At 37.6% G+C, this 19,337-nt stretch overlaps 1 protein-coding gene and 1 long non-coding RNA gene across 3 annotated transcripts in view; one reads left to right on the top strand and one right to left on the bottom strand.

The window, feature by feature from the left end:
* LOC106147983 overlaps positions 1 to 19,337 on the bottom strand; it is a 47,710-nt gene that overhangs the window by 3,622 nt on the left and 24,751 nt on the right. The window contains exon 1 of one of the 2 annotated variants that reach the window (XR_001233064.1): positions 1,704 to 1,773. The exons of the other annotated variant lie outside the window; for it this stretch is intronic. This is a non-coding gene — a long non-coding RNA (uncharacterized LOC106147983). Of the gene's footprint in view, positions 1 to 1,703; positions 1,774 to 19,337 lie in introns of those variants that run through there. 2 annotated transcript variants of the gene reach the window in all.
* Positions 1 to 19,337, top strand: part of Hephl1 (hephaestin-like 1) — a 90,112-nt gene that overhangs the window by 58,313 nt on the left and 12,462 nt on the right. The window contains exons 13-17 of the mRNA XM_005379683.1: positions 1,345 to 1,484; positions 3,929 to 4,069; positions 8,283 to 8,389; positions 11,356 to 11,578; positions 12,829 to 12,968. Coding sequence (XP_005379740.1) covers positions 1,345 to 1,484; positions 3,929 to 4,069; positions 8,283 to 8,389; positions 11,356 to 11,578; positions 12,829 to 12,968 — 751 coding nt within the window. The remainder of the gene's footprint in view (positions 1 to 1,344; positions 1,485 to 3,928; positions 4,070 to 8,282; positions 8,390 to 11,355; positions 11,579 to 12,828; positions 12,969 to 19,337) is intronic.

Here is a 19,337-nt window from a genome sequence, read left to right as displayed (position 1 = left end):
CAAGTTCTCCTAATGACACTTTTGCATCTCTGTAATAGGAGCCCAGGGACAATACCCTTCAGGACCTCAGTTTCTATGCCTCTTTTTTTTTGCTGCAAAGCCAAAGTGGGGTCATGTCTGCTTTTCAGACCACCTCTTAATAAAGGCTAACTCTGAGACATTTATTGTTCTGGTCAGTACAACCCCTCTTCTATACATTGGGACTTAGAGGCCTTTCTTTGAGGTTACCTAAGATCATGATGAGAAGTCCTCATGATCCTAGAAAGACAACAAATAAGGCCACCAGCACAATTTCAAGGGATAAGTTGCAGTAGAAGTGAGTTTGAAAACAGAAATTAAGTTATATAGAAAAATAAAGTCATAATCCTAGTACTCTTGAACTGTGGACTGATATGTGTGATTTTTAACCATTCTGGGACTCATCATAATATTCATTATCTATTCAGCACATACATGCACCAGGCATTTTGCTAAGGTTTTTACAAACTGTATGTGATATATGTTTGACCCATTCAACCAGTTTTTGCTAAGAATCCCATGTAACTTCCTCTTGAGGTGATGATAAATTGTTTACACAGTGCTTCATATATACCTGACATTGTGCTTTACCAAGATGAGTTCATAGTCCCTTATAGCAATTCTTTGAGGTAGGTGCATTGTCATTGCCCAATTTTGCACAGGAGGGAAGCTGGGAAACACCAGAGCCTGGCTCCGGGGTCTGTGCTGGTCATCACCACGAGCATTACTAGAACTCATGGAAAGTGAAAGTAGAAGAAAAGTTGTCTTCCTTTGTAAAGCATATAGTGTAGAGCAGAAGGTATGTATGCATTTATTGAATACCTACTGTGTGCTATGTGCCATGCAAAATGCTGATGAAACAGAGTGGAGGAGGACAGCTGAGGCGATTCTGGAGTCATGGTCCACGAGGAAGATGTCAGAACAAATGTATGGAGTGAGGCAGTGGCTAAGAAAAGGAAGTTGAGGGTACAGCGGAGCTCAAGACAGAAGTACACATGCCGTCTTAGGGGAGGGTGAGGAGAGGGTAGGTGGTGAGGAAGAGCTTCCTTAAGAGTCTCTGAGTTTGGATCCATTCAGTACCCAGCAGTGCTTGGGGGCAATTGTTTCAGAGGTGGGCCATTGGCTGCACTGCCCTTATCGGAATCTAAAGAGCTTTAAAGTGTTGGTTCTTGGTCCCACTTCCACAGAGTGGTGCAAAAGGCCAGCTTCCTGGGGTGATTCTGATCACAGCTGGATTCTGGGAGTAGTACTCTGGAGTACTCCCAAATTACTAAGAAACACTCAAGGTTTTTCTTCCTTCTAACAATCTTAATTTCTGAATTGCAGACATGGAGATATATTTATGAACCACACTGAAAATTGGATTGGCTCTCAGTACAAGAAGGCAGTTTACAGGGAATACACGAATGGAGAATTTGTGGAGATCAAGGCTCGACCACCTCGAGAGGAGCACTTAGCACTCTTGGGTATGGCACAGATTTTAGCCATGCACTGATAGCCTCAAGCACATGCATGCACACCCACACACTCACACACAAACACACAATGTCCTGCAAGATTGAGAAGGTATGGGAGAGTAGCATGACTGCATTCATCCAAGTGGGAATTCATCTTCCTGCTCAGCCATTGTCAGGGAGTCATGCACAAACAGGAATATGAGATGACACACAAACAAGAATTCATACCATCAGGGAAGTTTACTCATGTCTAATCTCTTGAGCTTCTTTCCAACTTCTCTACGGAACCATGTCTCAGAACATCAGGACTTACTAGGTCCTAGGTTGTTCATGCGTAGTGTCATACCAATGCATCATAAAAATAATTATGATGAAAGAAGAAGTCTTTATGTGAGATAGGTGGCAAGGGATAACAGGTCTGATTTCAGTTCAGGAGGCCTCAACCCATGACCTTCCTAGAATTCAGTGGAGCTGTCTGCAGCCTTCGGCTGTCTAAAGCAGCTACCTGGCCTGGCCATCAGATAAGCTCTTTCTGTTTTCCTTCCCCATTTCTCCTCACCGGGGAGTTACCAAATCTGAACCCATCTTGAAGTTGAGATTTTAAGGCAGAGGGCAAATACAGAGGACTTTTCGAAATTCTTTTCCACTTTTAAACGCACAATATAACTTATGTAAGCAGTATGGCTCTAGATAGTACTTTTTTATATTCAAATAAGGTGCTTTGACTCCCAGCTTGATAACTTATTAAATGTTCCAACCCCTGCTCCCCACTTCCATAGTCTTTACACACTGGCACTTGAACTTGTTTCTCAAAGCAGATGCAGTAGTCAGCTGCAATGGAACATCCATTCATTTGAGCCATAAAGGTCCGCAGATCTCTGGAGGAAAGGTGTTCGTCCCACTGAGGAGGTTGAGTATACTTCCAAACAGCCTCATTCGGTTCTCTTCAGTGAAATGACAGGAGTGACTTTATCAGAGACAAATTCATCAGCCTCTGCCTGTGGAGGGTGAGGCCACCTACTCATTTTCTGCAGCTTAAAGAGGGCCCCGGCCACTTAGAATTGCTCAAAAGTCACATTACAGACACACCTCAGTTCACCACTGTGCCCTTTGTCCTGTTATATTGTAAATCAAAGGCATTTGTTCTTAGCAGTAGAGCAAGATAGGTGCAATTTAAGTGGTAATTCATATACAAATAATTATTTAATATATGTACACACATACATCTATCTGTAATTCTGCCCTTATTTACCATTAAAACATATATAGGATTATTTTCCAGCTTTTCATTATAAAAGAAAGAGTTCTTTTGGAAATGTTTTGAAAATGCTGACTATTGTTTTCTGAAGATAATAATAGTCCAACAGATTTTACATTCACTGATGCCTTTAGTGACATTTCTCAGAAAAACAATCAAAACTGTAGCTTGAATCAGTGAAGAATGGATTAGTGTTGCCACATCCCTGGCTCCGAGTGTATCTCGTTATGTGTGTAGAATCCACCAGAAGTCTAAGAGAGAACCTCAGAGATTTAGGTCTGAGGTGCTTCTAAAAGAGGAATTCACTCACCAAGAAGCCATGCATTATGAAGATCGCTGCAAATCCCACTCTGATGAGGGGGGCACACACATTCTGAGCACCACAGGGTGAGAGGTACCTGGCTTGACTGAGGCCCTCAGACAGTCACGCTGGCACAGGCTCCCTCCAGCAGTGTGAGCTCATCCTCATGGGCATGCAGGCTGCTTACTTCCACCAAAAAAGTACACAAACGAGGGACTGGAGAGTGCCTGTCTCCTCAAAGTTCTACATATTGAGAGATAGAATTACATGTGTTGCTAGATGGGTGCTGTTAGCGAAATCACTGTGTGGATCATAAATCAATGCATAATTGCTTTTATTTCACTTTTATCTTTCAAATCCCTTAATATACATTACTTCATTGGATCCTCACTGTTATATCCATTTCCCAGAGATAATAAACAATTTTAGACTTATTTACACAGGATGATTATAACTACACTCACTGTGTGGATATAGCCTTTCTTAAAGCTGATTTCACAGTAGTAGTAAAATGTTAAGCATTTATTGAACACTTATTATGCTTTGATGAACTGAAATAAGCTTTTTATATGTACTACCTTATTTAATCCTCACTATAACCCCCCTCACGAAATGTATTATTAAACTTGTTCTACACATAAGGAAATAGAGACTGAGATTACATGACTCACCCAAGGCGTCTCTTATACCTGAAGGAGAGAGACTTTGAATCTGGGTCAGTCCCATTGCTAAATACTGCACAGTATTTAATACTACACAGTATTGCCCTCTAAAGGCAGAGCATTAGTGAAGAAGCTAGCCTTTGTTTTATTATGTTAAATACTGCTACCTTTACATTACATCCATGTTGGAGAGAACAATAATAATGCACACAGTCCTTTGTTTTACCTTTAGGCCCAATGATCCATGCTGAAGTGGGTGACTCCATCTTGATCATATTTAAGAACAAAGCCAGCAGGCCCTACTCCATCTCAGCCCAGGGTGTGGAAGACATGGACAGTGGGAAGGGACTCCAAGTGCCCATTACAAAGCCAGGTAACTATGCTAGAGGTCTGCTCCATCTTGATGAGGGCACCAGATACAACCTTTTTCTGATTTCAGGTGTCTTGGAGAACTCATCTTAATGCCAATGTGTTTGAACCATCACCTGGTTACTCCTGGTATAATGACAAAGTATCCAAGGAGTTTTTAGAGCATCATTTGAAACCCCAAAGTGTAGTAAGAAAAAGTAATGGCTGTCTTTGTTACTTTTCTCATTGCTCAGACAAAATACCCAACACCCAAAGTTAAAGAAGGAAAGGCTTATTATGTAGAGATTTCAGTCTATAATCAACTGGCTTCAAGGCAGGATGGCATGGCAGAGAGGCATCACAGAGGATGGCAGGCATGAAGGAAGGCAGCAAAAGCAGCAACCAGCAAGCAATTATTTCCCATTATCCAACCCAGAACTATGCCAAACCAACCAGTGGAATAATTTAGTGATCACACACCCTTGATGCCAGCATCACACACTCTATCCCTGAATCACCCATTCTAGATCCAGCCACCTCTGAAAAGCCCTACCTATGACTGCATGAGGTTTGGCTGGGACTGTAGATACAAGCCATAACAATGACTGATAGGTACTGAATGTAACCTTGTGCCAGATGCTAGGCTTTATATTTAAAACACAAAAAAAGCAAGAAGCTCACTTATCCTTACAACCCAGAAAGATAGACACTATCATATTTCATTAATTCTGACAGCATTTATTGTAATATTCATCATTATTTAATCTGTTAAGAAAGAAAAACATGCTACCAATTAAAACTTAACATGCTACAGATTAAAAATTATATACTGACCTCAGATATGCTAGAATATGAAAAGCTTGTATCCTATAATTGATGAAGTATGGTATCATTATGTCTATTTAACAAATGACTAAAACACAGAAGGATAAAGAACTTTGCCAGGTTGTGGCAAACAGAAGTTTTTTTTAGGCACTCATTAAGGTCTCACTAAGTTGCTAAATTGCCCAGGCTGGAATTTGCAATCCTCCTGCCTCAGCCCCCTTGAGTACTGAGATTACAGGTGTTTCATTTTTCAATCAAGTTATTTTCATGTTGTTGAGTTGTAGAAGTTTTTAATTTTATGCAAAGCCCAGCTTATCAATCAATTGCTTTTTTCATGGACTGTGACTTTGGTGTTATTTCAAAATCATCACTATACCCAAGGCCATTGAGATTTTTTTTCCTGTTATGTTCAAGGAGTTTTATATAGCTTTGCTTTTTCCATTTAGGTCTATGACCTATTTTGAGTAATTTAGAGTCAGAGATATAGCTCAGTGGCACAAGTGCCTGCCTAGCAACTGCAAGGTCCTGAGTTTGATTCCCGGTACCAAAAAAAAAAAAGCCTGTGCTATTTTGAATAATTCATGTAAAGGATATAAAATCTTTCTCTAGATTCCCACCCATGTAGATGTATAATTATTCCAGCACCATTTATTCACAAGGGTATCTTTTCACCATTGATTCATTTTTGCCACTTTGTTAAAAATGAATTGATTTTATATTTATGTACTTTTATTTCTGGGCCTTTTATTCTGTTAATTTGTCTATTTTTTTGCCAGTACCACAATGTCTTGATTACTGTAGCTTTTGAGCAAGTATTTTACTTTTTTGTTGTTTTTTTAAAATTTTGATTGACACATGATTATACAGACTTACAAGGGTAATGGCAGGTTCCAATATGTGAGCATATTATATAATGATCAAATCAAGGAAATTATAATATCCATTACCTACAATATGTATCATTTCTTTATGATGAAAACATGAAATATCTTCCTTTATTTTAAAATATAAAATGCATTTTATTAACTCTAGGTACCTTACAGTGCAATAGAACACCAGAATTTATTTCCTCTACTTAACTGTAACATTATACCCATTAACCAACTTCTCCCCATCCCTTCCCAGCAATAAGTCTCTAAACTGAATAATGCCAGCCCTCCCGATTTCGTTTATCTCCTTCTGTACTAAGGTGGATATGCTGAGTCTTTCGTTTCCATAAACTTTAGAATCAGTGTGTCAATATCCATAAAATATCTTACTGGAATTTTGTTTGGGGTTATCTTGATTTTATGGATCAAACTGAGAAGAACAGGTATCTTGACAGTATTGAATCTTTCAATCCACAGACACAGAACATCTCTACATTTATACTTCTTAATGTCTCCCATCAATTTTGTAGTTTTCCTCATAAACATTTTGTACTTTTTAAGATTTATATCTACATATTTTATTTTGGATGATGCTACTATAAGTAGGACTGTGTTTTTAATTTCAAATTCTGCTAGTTCATTGTTGTTATACAAGGAAGTGATTGACTTCTGTACATTAAACTTGTATTCTATCATCTTACTATAATTGCTTATTAATTACAGTAAGAGTTCTTTTAGATTTCCTACATAGATAATCATGTCATCTGCAAACAAAGACAGTTTGATTTTGTCTTTCCAACTATTTGTATTTTTGTCTTTCCAACTATTTTTTGTCTTTCCAACTATATGTATTTTTTATTTCCTTTTCTGTCTACTTCATTAAGTAGGACTTGCAGAAAGATGTTGAGATGCATTCATGAGAAAAAAGCCTTGTCTTATTCCTTTCCTGATCTTACTGGGAAAGCTTCAAATCTCTCACTATCAAGCCATTAAAGTTACTAATTTTTAATGGTTGAAGAGTAAATACAAAGGAAGGAAGAAAGGTGCTCATCAGGCATCTGTGAAGGTTCTGGTGATGCCCTAACAGGATGCTATGTCCCAGGGGTAAGGACAGGCAGATACAGCAACTCTCTGCTTCCTGGTCTTCTAAGAGTTTTGGAGGTAAAGGTCAGGGGGGTAGGATGGAGAATGGACTAGAATGTGACCAAAAGCATTTTTCCTATGAGAACTTAGAAGGATAGGTTTTTAAATTTTTTTTTACAAGACTGAAAAGTCTGGGAGACCCCAGAGATGTGAGGAGGAAGACACTAATGTTGCATGAAATCCAAGCAAGTTGTAGCAGAAACTACATGCATAAGAAAAGGAGGAAAAACTAATACCAGATGAAAAGTAAATAGCTACTCTCAAATTTCTTTTTTAAAAAATCATTCAACAGACATTTACTAATATCTTTACATTTATCACTATGCTCACTGCTGGGTAAATAATGGATTATTCCAACTTTAATAATATCACCTCTGAAGACATTTGCACTTAGGAAGCTAAACACCAGCTGTTTATCTTGCTGTTAACAAAGTAAAGGGTTTTAATGAAATATAGGGGCCAACTGACCTAAAGTTGTATTGCTCCCCACTCATATATTAGGAATAAGAGCAAGTTACATGTAAATATATCTTTTGTTTTGTGGCACACACAGACTGAGCCATAGGTTTGTTGCTCTGACTGGGTGGACACAGTTCAAAGGAGATAATGACTTACATGTAGCTTTTATTTGGCACACTTGCACTGCGATCATCTTGCTAGTTAGCATGGGTATATTGGTGCCTTCTCAGGATGAAGTCCTCAGTCAGCCATGGAGAATGCATAGACATGGTACCTACCCACAGAATCTCATTCATTAGTTATTAGCATAGGAAAAAACTAATATTTATTGACCGACTTCAATATGGGGCTCAACCCTAGGTATTTAATTTCATTATTCCATTTAATCCTTACAACAGTCTGGAACTAGGATGGTAGGTCTGTGACCAAGCCGGGTGATGCCCTAACAGGCTGCTATGTCCCAGTGGTAAGGACAGGCAGACACAGCAACTCTCTGCTTCCTGGCCTTTCAAGAGTTTTGGAGGTGAGGGTCGTGGGGGTGGGAGAATGGACAAAAAACATTTTTCCTATGAGAACTCAGAAGAAGTGATTGGCATATTTGTCATTCTGAAATTGTAGAAATCAAGGAATCAGTTGAATAGCCAGGTATGGTAACACATACCTACAATCCCAGAATTTGGGAGGCTGAGGCAGAAGGATTTCCATGAACTCGAGGCCAGCCTACAATATGTTGTGGGTTCAAGGCCAGCCTGAACTACATAGGGAGACCTTGTCTCAAAAAAAAAAAAAATAAATAAACACAAAACAAAAGAACATTTATGATGAATGAGTTATCTTAAACAGTAGACCATTAATTAATATATATAAAGACCTGCTTATATCTCTTCAAGTCAATCATTTGCATCACAGGTAACTCTAATAATTTGTTCTCATCCATTTCAGGAGAAATAAGGACTTACAGATGGAATGTCCCTAAAAGATCAGGTCCAGGGCCCTCTGATCCCAATTGTATTCCGTGGGTTTACTATTCAACAGTAAACTTTGTGAAGGTAAGCTGGGGAGAGCAAACAAGATGCTTCATGCAATGTGGCTGCAAACTGTCAAGTTATTACAACTTTGGTGGGTATTTGTGAAAGAGACATGCATTAATTAGAGCAGGCATCGCACATTATGGCCCTGTTGATTCATTAACATGTCTGTGATTGTGACAGAGACATTATGGTTGTGACCCATAAAGTAAAAATAAAAGTAAAGATAAAAAATATTGACCATCTGGTGCTTTATCCAAAAACATTTGCTAACCATTAATTTTAGGTATGGAAAATAAAAAGCAAAACCCCAATATTTTAATTACCAACTTTAGAACTTAAAGAAGCAGGGCATGGTGGTACACCCCTGTAATCCTAGCACTCAGGAGGCTGAGGCAGGAGGAGCGCTGTGAATTTGAGGCCAATCTGGGCTAGAAAAGTGGGTTCAAGGACAGCAGCACTATATGGCAAGACCCTGTCTCAAAAACAAAAAAAAGAAAAAGAACTTGAAGGTAATTAGAAACAAAAGAGGATATATAAACAGATAACAAAAAAGATCTTAGAATGTAATTTATTTATGATTTTAGATATATGAAATTAATTAATTTCAAAGTCATTACCAGGGCACAGGAAATTAAAGCACATCCCAAACATAGTAACTGAAATTATGAAACTATTTGAATGATTAATAGACTGATAAATAAAAGGCAAAGATCCACAACTGACTTTGAGTCAAGTATGTGTATGTAAAACAACTGCTGTTTTTCTATGTCATAAACCAAAGTACAAAGCTATGAGTCATAGCTGATATAAAATGCTAAGCACTGATCATTATTTTAAGAATTGAGGGATTATTTTAACCTTCCTTTCAGGTTTTAGCTTGAATCAATGTCTCTGAGTTGCTCTGGACACTACTAGGGTTCAGAATGTAGACATTTAAGACACTTTGAAATCTTAAAAATTAGAATAGTGGCAAATATGTTTATTCACTTATATATCCAGACAATACTTATTGAATACTTGTGATATGCAAATGATGCTCCCAAATGCTGGAATATTCTTTTATTTTAAAAATAAAAGAAAGAAAACTAATTAACAAACAGACAACCATTTACAAAATAGCAAAAGAACAATACAAACAATACAGAGTTACAAACAAAGTGGTAGGAAATTAACAACGCTTGTTGTATTATGTATTGATATCTTCAAAGTAGTTTTTCAGGAAAACAAATAGAGACATGCAATATTGATCAATCAAGTAATCATTAACTGCTTCTTTCAGTAAAGCAAGAGTTCAACTATGTTACCTATCCTTTATATATATAATTTCCCCTTCTTTCACTTTTCTTTTCCCACACCCCAGTTGCCCTTTACTTTTGAGCATTTTCTTTTCATTTCACAATCTCTATCCTACCTCCTAGTTTTTATTCACTCTTTCAGGTCTTACACTAGTGAGACAATACAGTGTTTACAAATGCAGGTCTGATTTATTTCACTTATGAGTATGGTCTCCAGTTGTGACCATTTACCTACAAAAGCCTCGAGTTCACCTTTCTTTATAGCTGAGTAATATTCCATTATATAAAAGTACCACAATTCTTTTATCCAATCCTTGGTGGATGGACATTTGGGTTGCTTCCATAGTTTACCAATTAGAAATTGTGCTGCTATGAACATAGGTGCACATATATCGCTGTGATATGATGTTTGTAGGTCTTCTGGGAAAATACCCAGAAGGGGAATAGCTGGGTTGAATGGGACCTCTAGACCTAGTGTGCTGAGGAGTCTCCAAACTGATTTCCACAGCGGTTTCACCAGTCTGCCTTCCAACCAGCAGTGGAGAAGAGTTCCTATTTCTCCACAGCCTCACCAGCATTCATTATTAGTTGATTTCTTAATGCTAGCCGCTCTTACTGGGGTGAGATGGAATCTCAATGTTGTTTTAATTTGCATTTCTCGAATGATGAATGATGTTGAACATTTTCTCATGTACTTATTTGCCATTTGTATTTCTTTATCTGAGAAGTGTGTGTTCATCTCAGATGCCCATTTTTGGATAGCATCTTTGATTGGATTAGGGGACTGGTGTTTTTCAATTCTTTCTATGTTCTAGATAGAAGTCCTTTTTCTGAGGGACAGTCAGCTAAAATTTTTTCCCAGTTTGTGGGTTTCCTTTTTACTCTGTTGGTGATTTCTTTAGATGTGCAGAAACTTCTCAATAGGATGAGGTCCTAGTTATGATTCTTTGAAGTGTTTCACATGCAGTTTGGTTTTCGTTCATGAACTCTCTGCCTACCACTGTTGTCAAGGTTTTTACCTACTTTCTCTTCCAATAGATTTAGTGTTTCTGTTTCTGTTTTAATATGTGATCCATTTTGACCTGAGTTTGGTGCATGATGGTGATGGACTTGGGTCTATTTTCAGTCTTTGGCAGGTGGCAAGCCAATTTTTCAAATGCTGGAACATTCTTATCTGGATGAGATATAACTTTGTGTGAGAAAATAATACATACATGTCCACACTTACAAGTATCATGACTTAGAATGCAATGACTTCTATAGGAGTGGAGGGCTGTACTAAGATGGTTTGGGAAGAGTCTGGGAAGAAGGAACATTATGGGCAAAGCTGAAAATAGGACAGGGAAATGTGTGTTAAGGAAGTGTTGAAAGGCCCATTTGGCTCTCCTCTAGGTTCCAAAAGGAAAGTAGTGGGGGAACCTAAGCTGGAAGGTTCATTAAGAGAAAAAATAGTGGGGAATAAAAACAGTCAAAGATTTTGTTCTACGTGGAAAAAAAATCACTGAAGTTTTCTAGATTTGAGAGTGATGAAGGTAATCTGATGGTGTTTGATAGAATGAATTGAAAGTGGGGTGAGCCAAAGAGAAAAAGGAACCAATTTCTAGATTCTACAATAGAATCATGGCAGATAGAATGGAATATTATTAAATTATTTACTCATTCATCTAATTTGGTTAATTTTTCTTCCAGGATACATATAGTGGCTTGATGGGTCCTCTGATCACATGCCGAGAAGGAATACTGAATGAAAAGGGAAGAAGAAGCGATGTTGATTATGAATTCGCTCTATTGTTTTTGGTATTTGATGAGAATGAATCCTGGTATCTGGATGACAATATTAAGAAGTATCTCAATAAAGATCCACGAAATTTTAAGCACACTGATGATTTTGAAGAGAGCAACAAAATGCATGGTATATCAGGGATTTAAAGAGAGGACCATTGTTGAGATAGGCTCATAGAAAGTCTTATCACTGGAGGAGGCCCTCAACCTCCTCTGAGCCCTTCCCCTTCTCAGCGGGACCTGGACTGAGTGAAGTCCTTTGAATCTTTTTATCAGTGTATACCAGCCTAACCTTTACTGGTTGGCTGGCAGCAAAGTCATTGAGTTGCTCCTGTCTCTGAATGCTGAGGTCTTTAAACTAAAAAGAAGTAACTTTTTAAAAAATAAATCACAAATTATTGGTATACTTTATGTTAATCAGCATAATTCTTGTTTGATCAAATTTAAGGATTTGGTTTAATTCTCTGGGACATGAGACACCATCACTGAATTTTTGTTTCAGTGTGTTTGCTATTAACTTTATGTTATGTAAGATAGGTTTTTGTTTGATTTGATAAGAGTTCAAATTGACACACCCAGATTCACTTGGCAAGATCCATTTATGTAGATGGACCCCGCTCAAGGTTACAAAGGTAGTTGTTAATATGAATTAGATTATTGTGGCCTGATACCAAATGCAGCCATTTTTTCCCTATTGCTGTCTTTGATGAATGCAGAATAAAAGGCTAGTAGGATGTGAAGTAAGAGTCACCATTGCATAAAACCACTTTAAAAAAAAATTATTAGCATGTTTGTAGTACATAAAGATTGTGTTTATCTTGTGGAGTTGGTACCTGTATAACACATCATCATTCCTTTTATTTCTCTTCCTCCCACCCTTCCCACCCCCCACTCCATCTCTTGGTCCATATAAACCCCTGTGAAGCCTTCCTTTCAGAGATTCAGCCGGGTTTAAACTAGTGCTCAGAAAGTGAAATGTTATAGAAATAACTTCAAATTTGTTCAATATTCACTTAACGTAAATTTGATTCTTTTCGGTGTGGCTTAGCCTACTCATCTGTACAGTGGTATAAATTTGGCTTTACCAATGAGCCTGCAACCTGTTTCACAATGAAAGATACACTGAATAAACAAACAAACAAACACTGCCACCCAAGATAAAGCTTTGGAAGACAAACTGGTGTTTCTCTTTTCTGGCTTTCTTTGTATAAAGATTTCTTTGTTATCTGAATTTCAAATCTAGAATGGCAAGGACATAGATAAGTGTGAGTGAGATTGTATAAGAATACTGACTTCCTAAAGATCTATAACCATTTCTAAAACCAAATTAAGTAGTGTCTTCTCACTGACCAAAGGTCATTTTCTTTTCATCTGTTTTAGCCATTAATGGAAAGATTTTTGGAAATCTCCCAGGCCTCATAATGAATGAAGATACAATGACCAACTGGTATTTGTTAGGAATAGGAAGTGAAGTGGACATACACACCATCCATTATCATGCTGAGAGCTTCCTTTTCAAAGTAAGTATAAGGAAAATGTTTGGAGGGAGGCTTTTTAAACTAAGAGATTCAAATTCCATTGAGAAAAAGGAGAGTTAATTGGCAATAACACTTATGAGAGGGGGTGGTTCACATTAGAGAATGGGACAGAATAATGTGATTACACCCTTCTGTAGATGGTTCTTCATGTGCATGTGCATATTATTGTCTCTGAGCCTTAGATGAGTGTTTTCTTATCATTATATGTTCATAATTTTGACCACTGTAGATTAATATTCTATATTAAAGCATCTATTGTATTTGTCCCTTTTCCTGATCTTTCCTTTCTTCTTTTTCTCTCCCCCAACCAATTGTTTCTTTATGATTAGTTAACATAACAGCCCTACCCAAGAAAAATATACTTTCAACTCTGACTTGAGTTCCCCAACTTTATCTTGACTTTTGCCCTAGAGAGCTGGGCTGGACCATGTGTGACCTTCTACTTTCTGGCATTTGGCTATGCTGTATGGGTGTGGTTCTAGCTATACAGCAGAATCAGGTAGAGAATTATTTAAAGAACATATTGCCAAGCCCTACCTCAGACTTGTTGAATCAGAATCTCTAGGGATAGAGTCCAAGTAGTCTGTCATCTCATATTCTCAGTGCCAGCCAAAAGGAAGCAGACAGAGAAAAGTAATCTATCAATTGGTAGGGGAAACAAAAATTGGTCCTATTCTAGGAAATAAACAGTAATGTAATAAAAGATCTAATATACTCTCTCTTCTGTATATTTCAAAGGACATCCAGTATTAGGCTACAGTGATTAGCATTTCACATATTAAATGGGAATGCTGTTTTTCAGAAGTTGGCCAACAGTATCTACCTCTGTTTTTTCTAGGTTCCTCTCACATGGAGTATTGTTTTCCATCCTTTGGCTTTTAGTCTATGAATTTCTTTTTGAGTTTAGTGTATTACTTGTATGACTGTATTGTTTGATCTTGTTTCTTGATCCATTCTGCCAACAGGTTTCTTTTGCTTGGTGAATTGAGTTATAACTATCATTTATAGTGATGGTTATAACTGATATTGCAATGGAAAACAGAAACACCGAAATGATGCCCAGGATTTGGAGGCAGATCTATTTACATCAAAGGGCACTAATTGAGATCATTCCCAGAATATAAGCAAGCAGGAAGTAAAGAGGAAGAATGACTTGTCAATTGGGGGTTGGTTTATACAGTGTACATCATAGTGACCAGCTGTGCATCACAGTGACCAGCCATTTCTAAGAGACAGGAGCAACCAGATCTGGATCAGAAACTATTACCTGGGCAACTAACAAACTGAAGTATACTGGCTGGGGGGCATTTTCTGCTACATTTCCCCCATCTTTTAGTTTCCCAGGCAAATCTTTGCTGGGCATATGATCTTCTGAGACAAGGCCCAGCTAGAATTTAGGCCTGTCTGTTCTGTAACATTATTCTGGCAAGGTAGTGAGGGAGTTAATCTGAACTAGGAGAGTGCCCAATGTGTCTTGGATGCTCATCAAATCTTGTTCAAGTGTCTGACTGATTGTTCTATTCTCTTGGGACAATTATCCATAGAGTTCAAGGCAAAAATAAAACAGCTAGGAGGGGGTGGAGAAGCAAGGACAGGGGTAAGCAGAATCCAGGTCAGTTAACAAAACCATAGCTAGCAAGAAGGTAGGGAAATAAGGACTGGGGTAAGCAGCCTGAAGAGACACAAAAGTCAAAGGGAATAGGTATGGAACAATCATATGAACTGTGTCCTCAAGCTTCAGTTATGCATGGACTGGTCAGTGTGCATTGTCTCTTTAGAGTGAGCCTCAGAGGAGCTCTCCAGGTAAATTTTTCAGTGTATCTAAGGCTGGATTTGTGAAACTTGTAGAGGTAATTAATATGTACCTGGAATATATGTGTGTGCAGGTATGTCTAAAGGTATGGTCTTTTAACTGGTTACAAGCTGTTTCTGTAGGCTTATGTTTTATTTCTGTGCAATCTGTCTAGATATCTTTAAATGGGGATAGTCCAGTATAATGTATGAGGTCACAGCCAGTGGCACAGATACTGAAGCCTGAGCTGGCTGCAGGGGTATGGGTGTCAGCACTGCAGTTTGAGCTTGCAGAACAAATGGTGGGAGAAGGTCTGGCTTTGATCTTCTGGGCATACTGGGTATAGTTTTTCTCACTGAGGTTGATGTTTCAGTCAACTGAATACCTGGAAGGGGCTTAGGAGCATAGCTTTCCAAACAGCAGCAGGAAGCAGTAGTAGGAGAGCTTTGGTGAAAATTACTTTGTCCAAGGTGACCACAGCATGTCTAGGCTGTTGGACTTCATTCCCAACAGAGGAACTTCCATTTATAAACAGGGTGTACTTAGCATCTATCAGGGGGTCTATTTTTTAGAACAGTTCATCCCAGTACAGCATGTGGCACCTGGAGAGTTAGGTCTCAGTCTAAGCTCAGCTTGTCAGCTTTCTTGATCAGAAAGATAGTGGCTGTCAGAGCATTGAGGCAAGTGGGGGGAAAGCAGCCCTTAGAGGCCACTGGGGGCTCCCAGGGACTGACCATCTTGAGTAAGCATATAGAAGCCAGCAGCTCTAGAATTTTTGATCTCCTGGTATCTATTAGAATCTATTTTATTTGATCCAGTCCTTTTTTATGTTGGACATGCATAGTTTCTATCACTCTCTTAAATGTCTCTATTTTTTAAAATCTGTTTCTACTCTAGACTCTCTAACCACGTCCTTGGGAAAAGTTTTCAATTAGCAATAATTGTGCCTCAGATAAACCTCACTGACTCTGATAATGCCACTGCACAAAGCTAACCATGTCCTTTAGTATGATTGTCATCTCGTTAGTAAACTGTGTAATTATTTCTGATTTGGTTTTTCCTAGAACCTAATTTATCTGCTTTGCTACTTCTTCTGCTACCATTCTGAAAGTCCAGCTAGGTGGCTTTTGATTTCTTCCACCTCAGTGCCCACTGGATTTGCCTTGGGTGAGCATGGGTTACATTTTGCTTCCATGTTTTCTCATTTTTTAATTTTTTCATTTCCTGCATTGATGTTTGTAAACTGCTTATGGTAGGTAGCTTTGTTACTAGTACTGAGACCTCTTTAGGAAATGATTACTTTTCAGAGATGTCTTTGACACATAGCTGGCACTCTGGCTCATGAGTCTTTTCTGATATCCTCCCTCTTTGATCTTTTAGGGATCAAATGTTGGTATCTGTTTAGCCAGTACCCATTTCTTTGGTACTGGACTATGGTATTGTTTATGACCCCCAAACAATCAGTATTGACACATAAGGAAGAACAACTGATCACAAAACTATGTCACCTTAGCTAAAGTAGTATGATCAGTAATAACATCAAGCACAGTCCAGAAAATGACAAACTGTGATAGCAATTTGCCACCTTTAACCATAGCTATAAGCTTTATAGTTATATAAATATCTAATCCAAACAGAAAACTATATACACTAATAATCCACTTAATAGAGTAATTTTTACCTTCGGGAGAGAATTTTAAAAGGGTAAGATAAAAAGTAGAGAAATAAAAAGAGAGAAAGAGATGAAAAGGAAGACTCAATGACAAAGGAAGATTATTCAAGCTTTGGGAAACGTGAAGAAGATAGTAGAAAAAGAAAGAAGGAATAAACAAGAACAAAACAAAACTAAAGACTAAAAACCATGTTCACACTTATGAAAAAACAAAAGAAAGGTAATCAAGAAAAAAGAGAACAAAACAGCAAATAAAAAAATCCAAAAAACAAACAAAAGAAATTTCTCGATGACTTCAAGACTGTGGTTACCTTCTGGTGTCTATAGCTTTGTGGTAGTGTCCAACCCAGAGCCCAGATCTGTGCTAGGTAACCCCAGTAAATCTGCAGTAGGATTAAGCTGGGGTACTGAATAATCTCAGCAATCCTGCTTTAGGGTGGGGGCAGGTCACTGATTCTGGTGCTTTCAGCTCCACAGAAATTCAGGCTGATTCTGACCTCTGGCTGTGGGGCTAGGGCCTGACTCTTCATCCAGCAATACTCTGGGTGTCCCCATGAGCCCACTCAAGGATCCCTGATCCTGTACATCTTCTGTGCCTGTTCCTCACTAGTGTATAAGATTTCAACACTGAGAACCATGAGACAAAGCCATCCCACAGCTGCTCAGAGTCCAGGGTTCAGTTGGCCCCTCACTATGCACTCTATCCATGGAACATGGTTGTTGCCTGGACTGGAATAACTCACTGGCCCTTGCAGCACCCAGCACCCACTGCTCCACTCCAGCTGGCATGTTTCTCCAGCTCACCTCACTGTACCTCTAGAAATTCCATACTCCTCTTACATGCTGTAAACTGTGGTGGGGAATGGAATTTGCCTCCTTTTTTGTGCTGCAGTCTGTCTCCTCACTTTCTCTGCAGATCCCAATTTTTCCTTCAGATCCTTCCTGAGTCCTGAGAATCCACCTTTCTCCTTCCTCTCTTCCCTAAGTGGTTATTTTCTAATGTCTGGATTCCGATTATTGGAGAGGCTGCTGTGTTACTGCTTACCATTCTGCCATTTTCACAGACACTTGCAAGAGCTTTTTAGCTTGATGTAATTCAATTTGTCCATTCTTGCTCATTTCCTTTGACTTTGGGGTCTTGTCCAAAAAATCCTTGACCACTTCAATGTCTTGAAGTATTTACTATGTTTTCTTCCAGGGGTGTCATATTTTCCTTTTTACATTTTAGTCTTTAAACCATTTTGATCTAGTGAAAGATATTCTAATTTTACTCTTCCACATATGTATATCCAATTTCCCCCACACTGTTATTGAAAGACTATCCTTTATTCAGTAAGGGTTCTGAGCACTTTTTTGAAAACCAGTGGACTTTAGATAACTATATGAGCTAAGTTTTAGAGTCCCTATTATTTTCTTTCGGTCAGAGTGACGTTTTATGTCAGTCCCACGCTGTTTTGATGACAATACATTTTTGTAGCTTATTTTGAAGTCAGATTTTATATTTATGGCTTGGTCTCATTTTAGGTTAATTTTCATGTATATTTTTCATGTACGTTTTGAAGTATGGAATGAGGTTCTTTTTTGCATATGCATATGAAAATGTTTCATTACTGCGCTATTATTTCTCCCACTGAGTATGTGGGTCTATACCTGCACTCTATTTTGTAATGTTGATCCGTATATCTGTGCCTTGTTGAATGCCACCTTGTCTTAATTACTGTAATGTTATCATAAGTCTCATAATTAGGTGGCAATTGGTTGTAAAAGGTAAGATTTTTGACTTTTTTTATTTCAAAAAAATAAAAGGAAAACATATTAACAGACAGACATCCATTTACAAAGTAGCATAAGAACAATACAAACAAAACAGAGTTACAGACAATGTTGTAGGAAATTAAGCATGGTTGTTGTATTACTTATTGATAGCTTCAAAGTGGTTTCTCAGGAAAACAGAGACATACAAGATTGATCAAACAAGTAATCATTAAAGATTTTTGACTTTCCATGTAAATTTTTGAAACAGCTTATTGATTTCAATTTTAAACTCCCAGTGAGCTTTTGGATAGATTTCCTTTGAATTTATACAGTGATTTGGGAAGCACTGATATCTTAACAATATCAGATTTCTAATCTATGAATATGGTGTATCTCTCTAGTTAGTGTTCTTAGATTTGTTTCATCAATGTCTTGTAGTTTTCATCATTCAGATTTGGTGTATACACATAAATAGATTAGATTTATACATAAATATGTCATGGGTTTTTGAGATAGTGTAAATGGTATTGTGTTAATTTCAATTTCACATTGTTTTTTGTCAGTATCTAGAAATACAATTGCTTTTGCATTCTGACCTTGTACCCTATAACTTTGCCAAACTCACTTCAGTTCCAATAGACTTTCTTTAGGCCTCAAAAGGGATTTTCTATATAAACAGTCTTGTTTGTGAATAAAATATTTCATTTATTTTTCATCTGCTTGCAATTTTTGTCTTATTGCAATGGAGAGAAACTCTAGCTTTGAATGTAAGTAGGAAAAGTGAGCATTCATTCCATATTCCTTTTTTATAAAGAGAAGAGAACAAAAAATAACAAAACAAAGACAAAAACAAAACACAAAACTATAAAAAAGATACAGAATTTCAAAACAAGATGATAGAAATCAACAATGGTTGCTGTATTACTTGTTATCTTCAAAGTGGTTGCTCATATTACCAGATATAGGTATGCAAGATTGATCAAACAATTAAACATTAACTGTTCTTTTCAATAAGCCAATAGAAATGAGTAGTACAGTTATATTAGCTATCTTGTGCATATATATAAAAATATATATCTATAGCTTGTGCATACATATATGTGTGTGTATATACATATATATACATATATAT

The sequence above is a fragment of the Chinchilla lanigera genome, unplaced genomic scaffold (genome assembly GCF_000276665.1).
Source record: "Chinchilla lanigera isolate Chin_1 unplaced genomic scaffold, ChiLan1.0 scaffold00013, whole genome shotgun sequence".
Classification (NCBI taxonomy): domain Eukaryota; kingdom Metazoa; phylum Chordata; class Mammalia; order Rodentia; family Chinchillidae; genus Chinchilla; species Chinchilla lanigera.
Note: the sequence above shows the minus strand (reverse complement) of the source record. Positions and strands in the feature narration are given on the sequence as shown.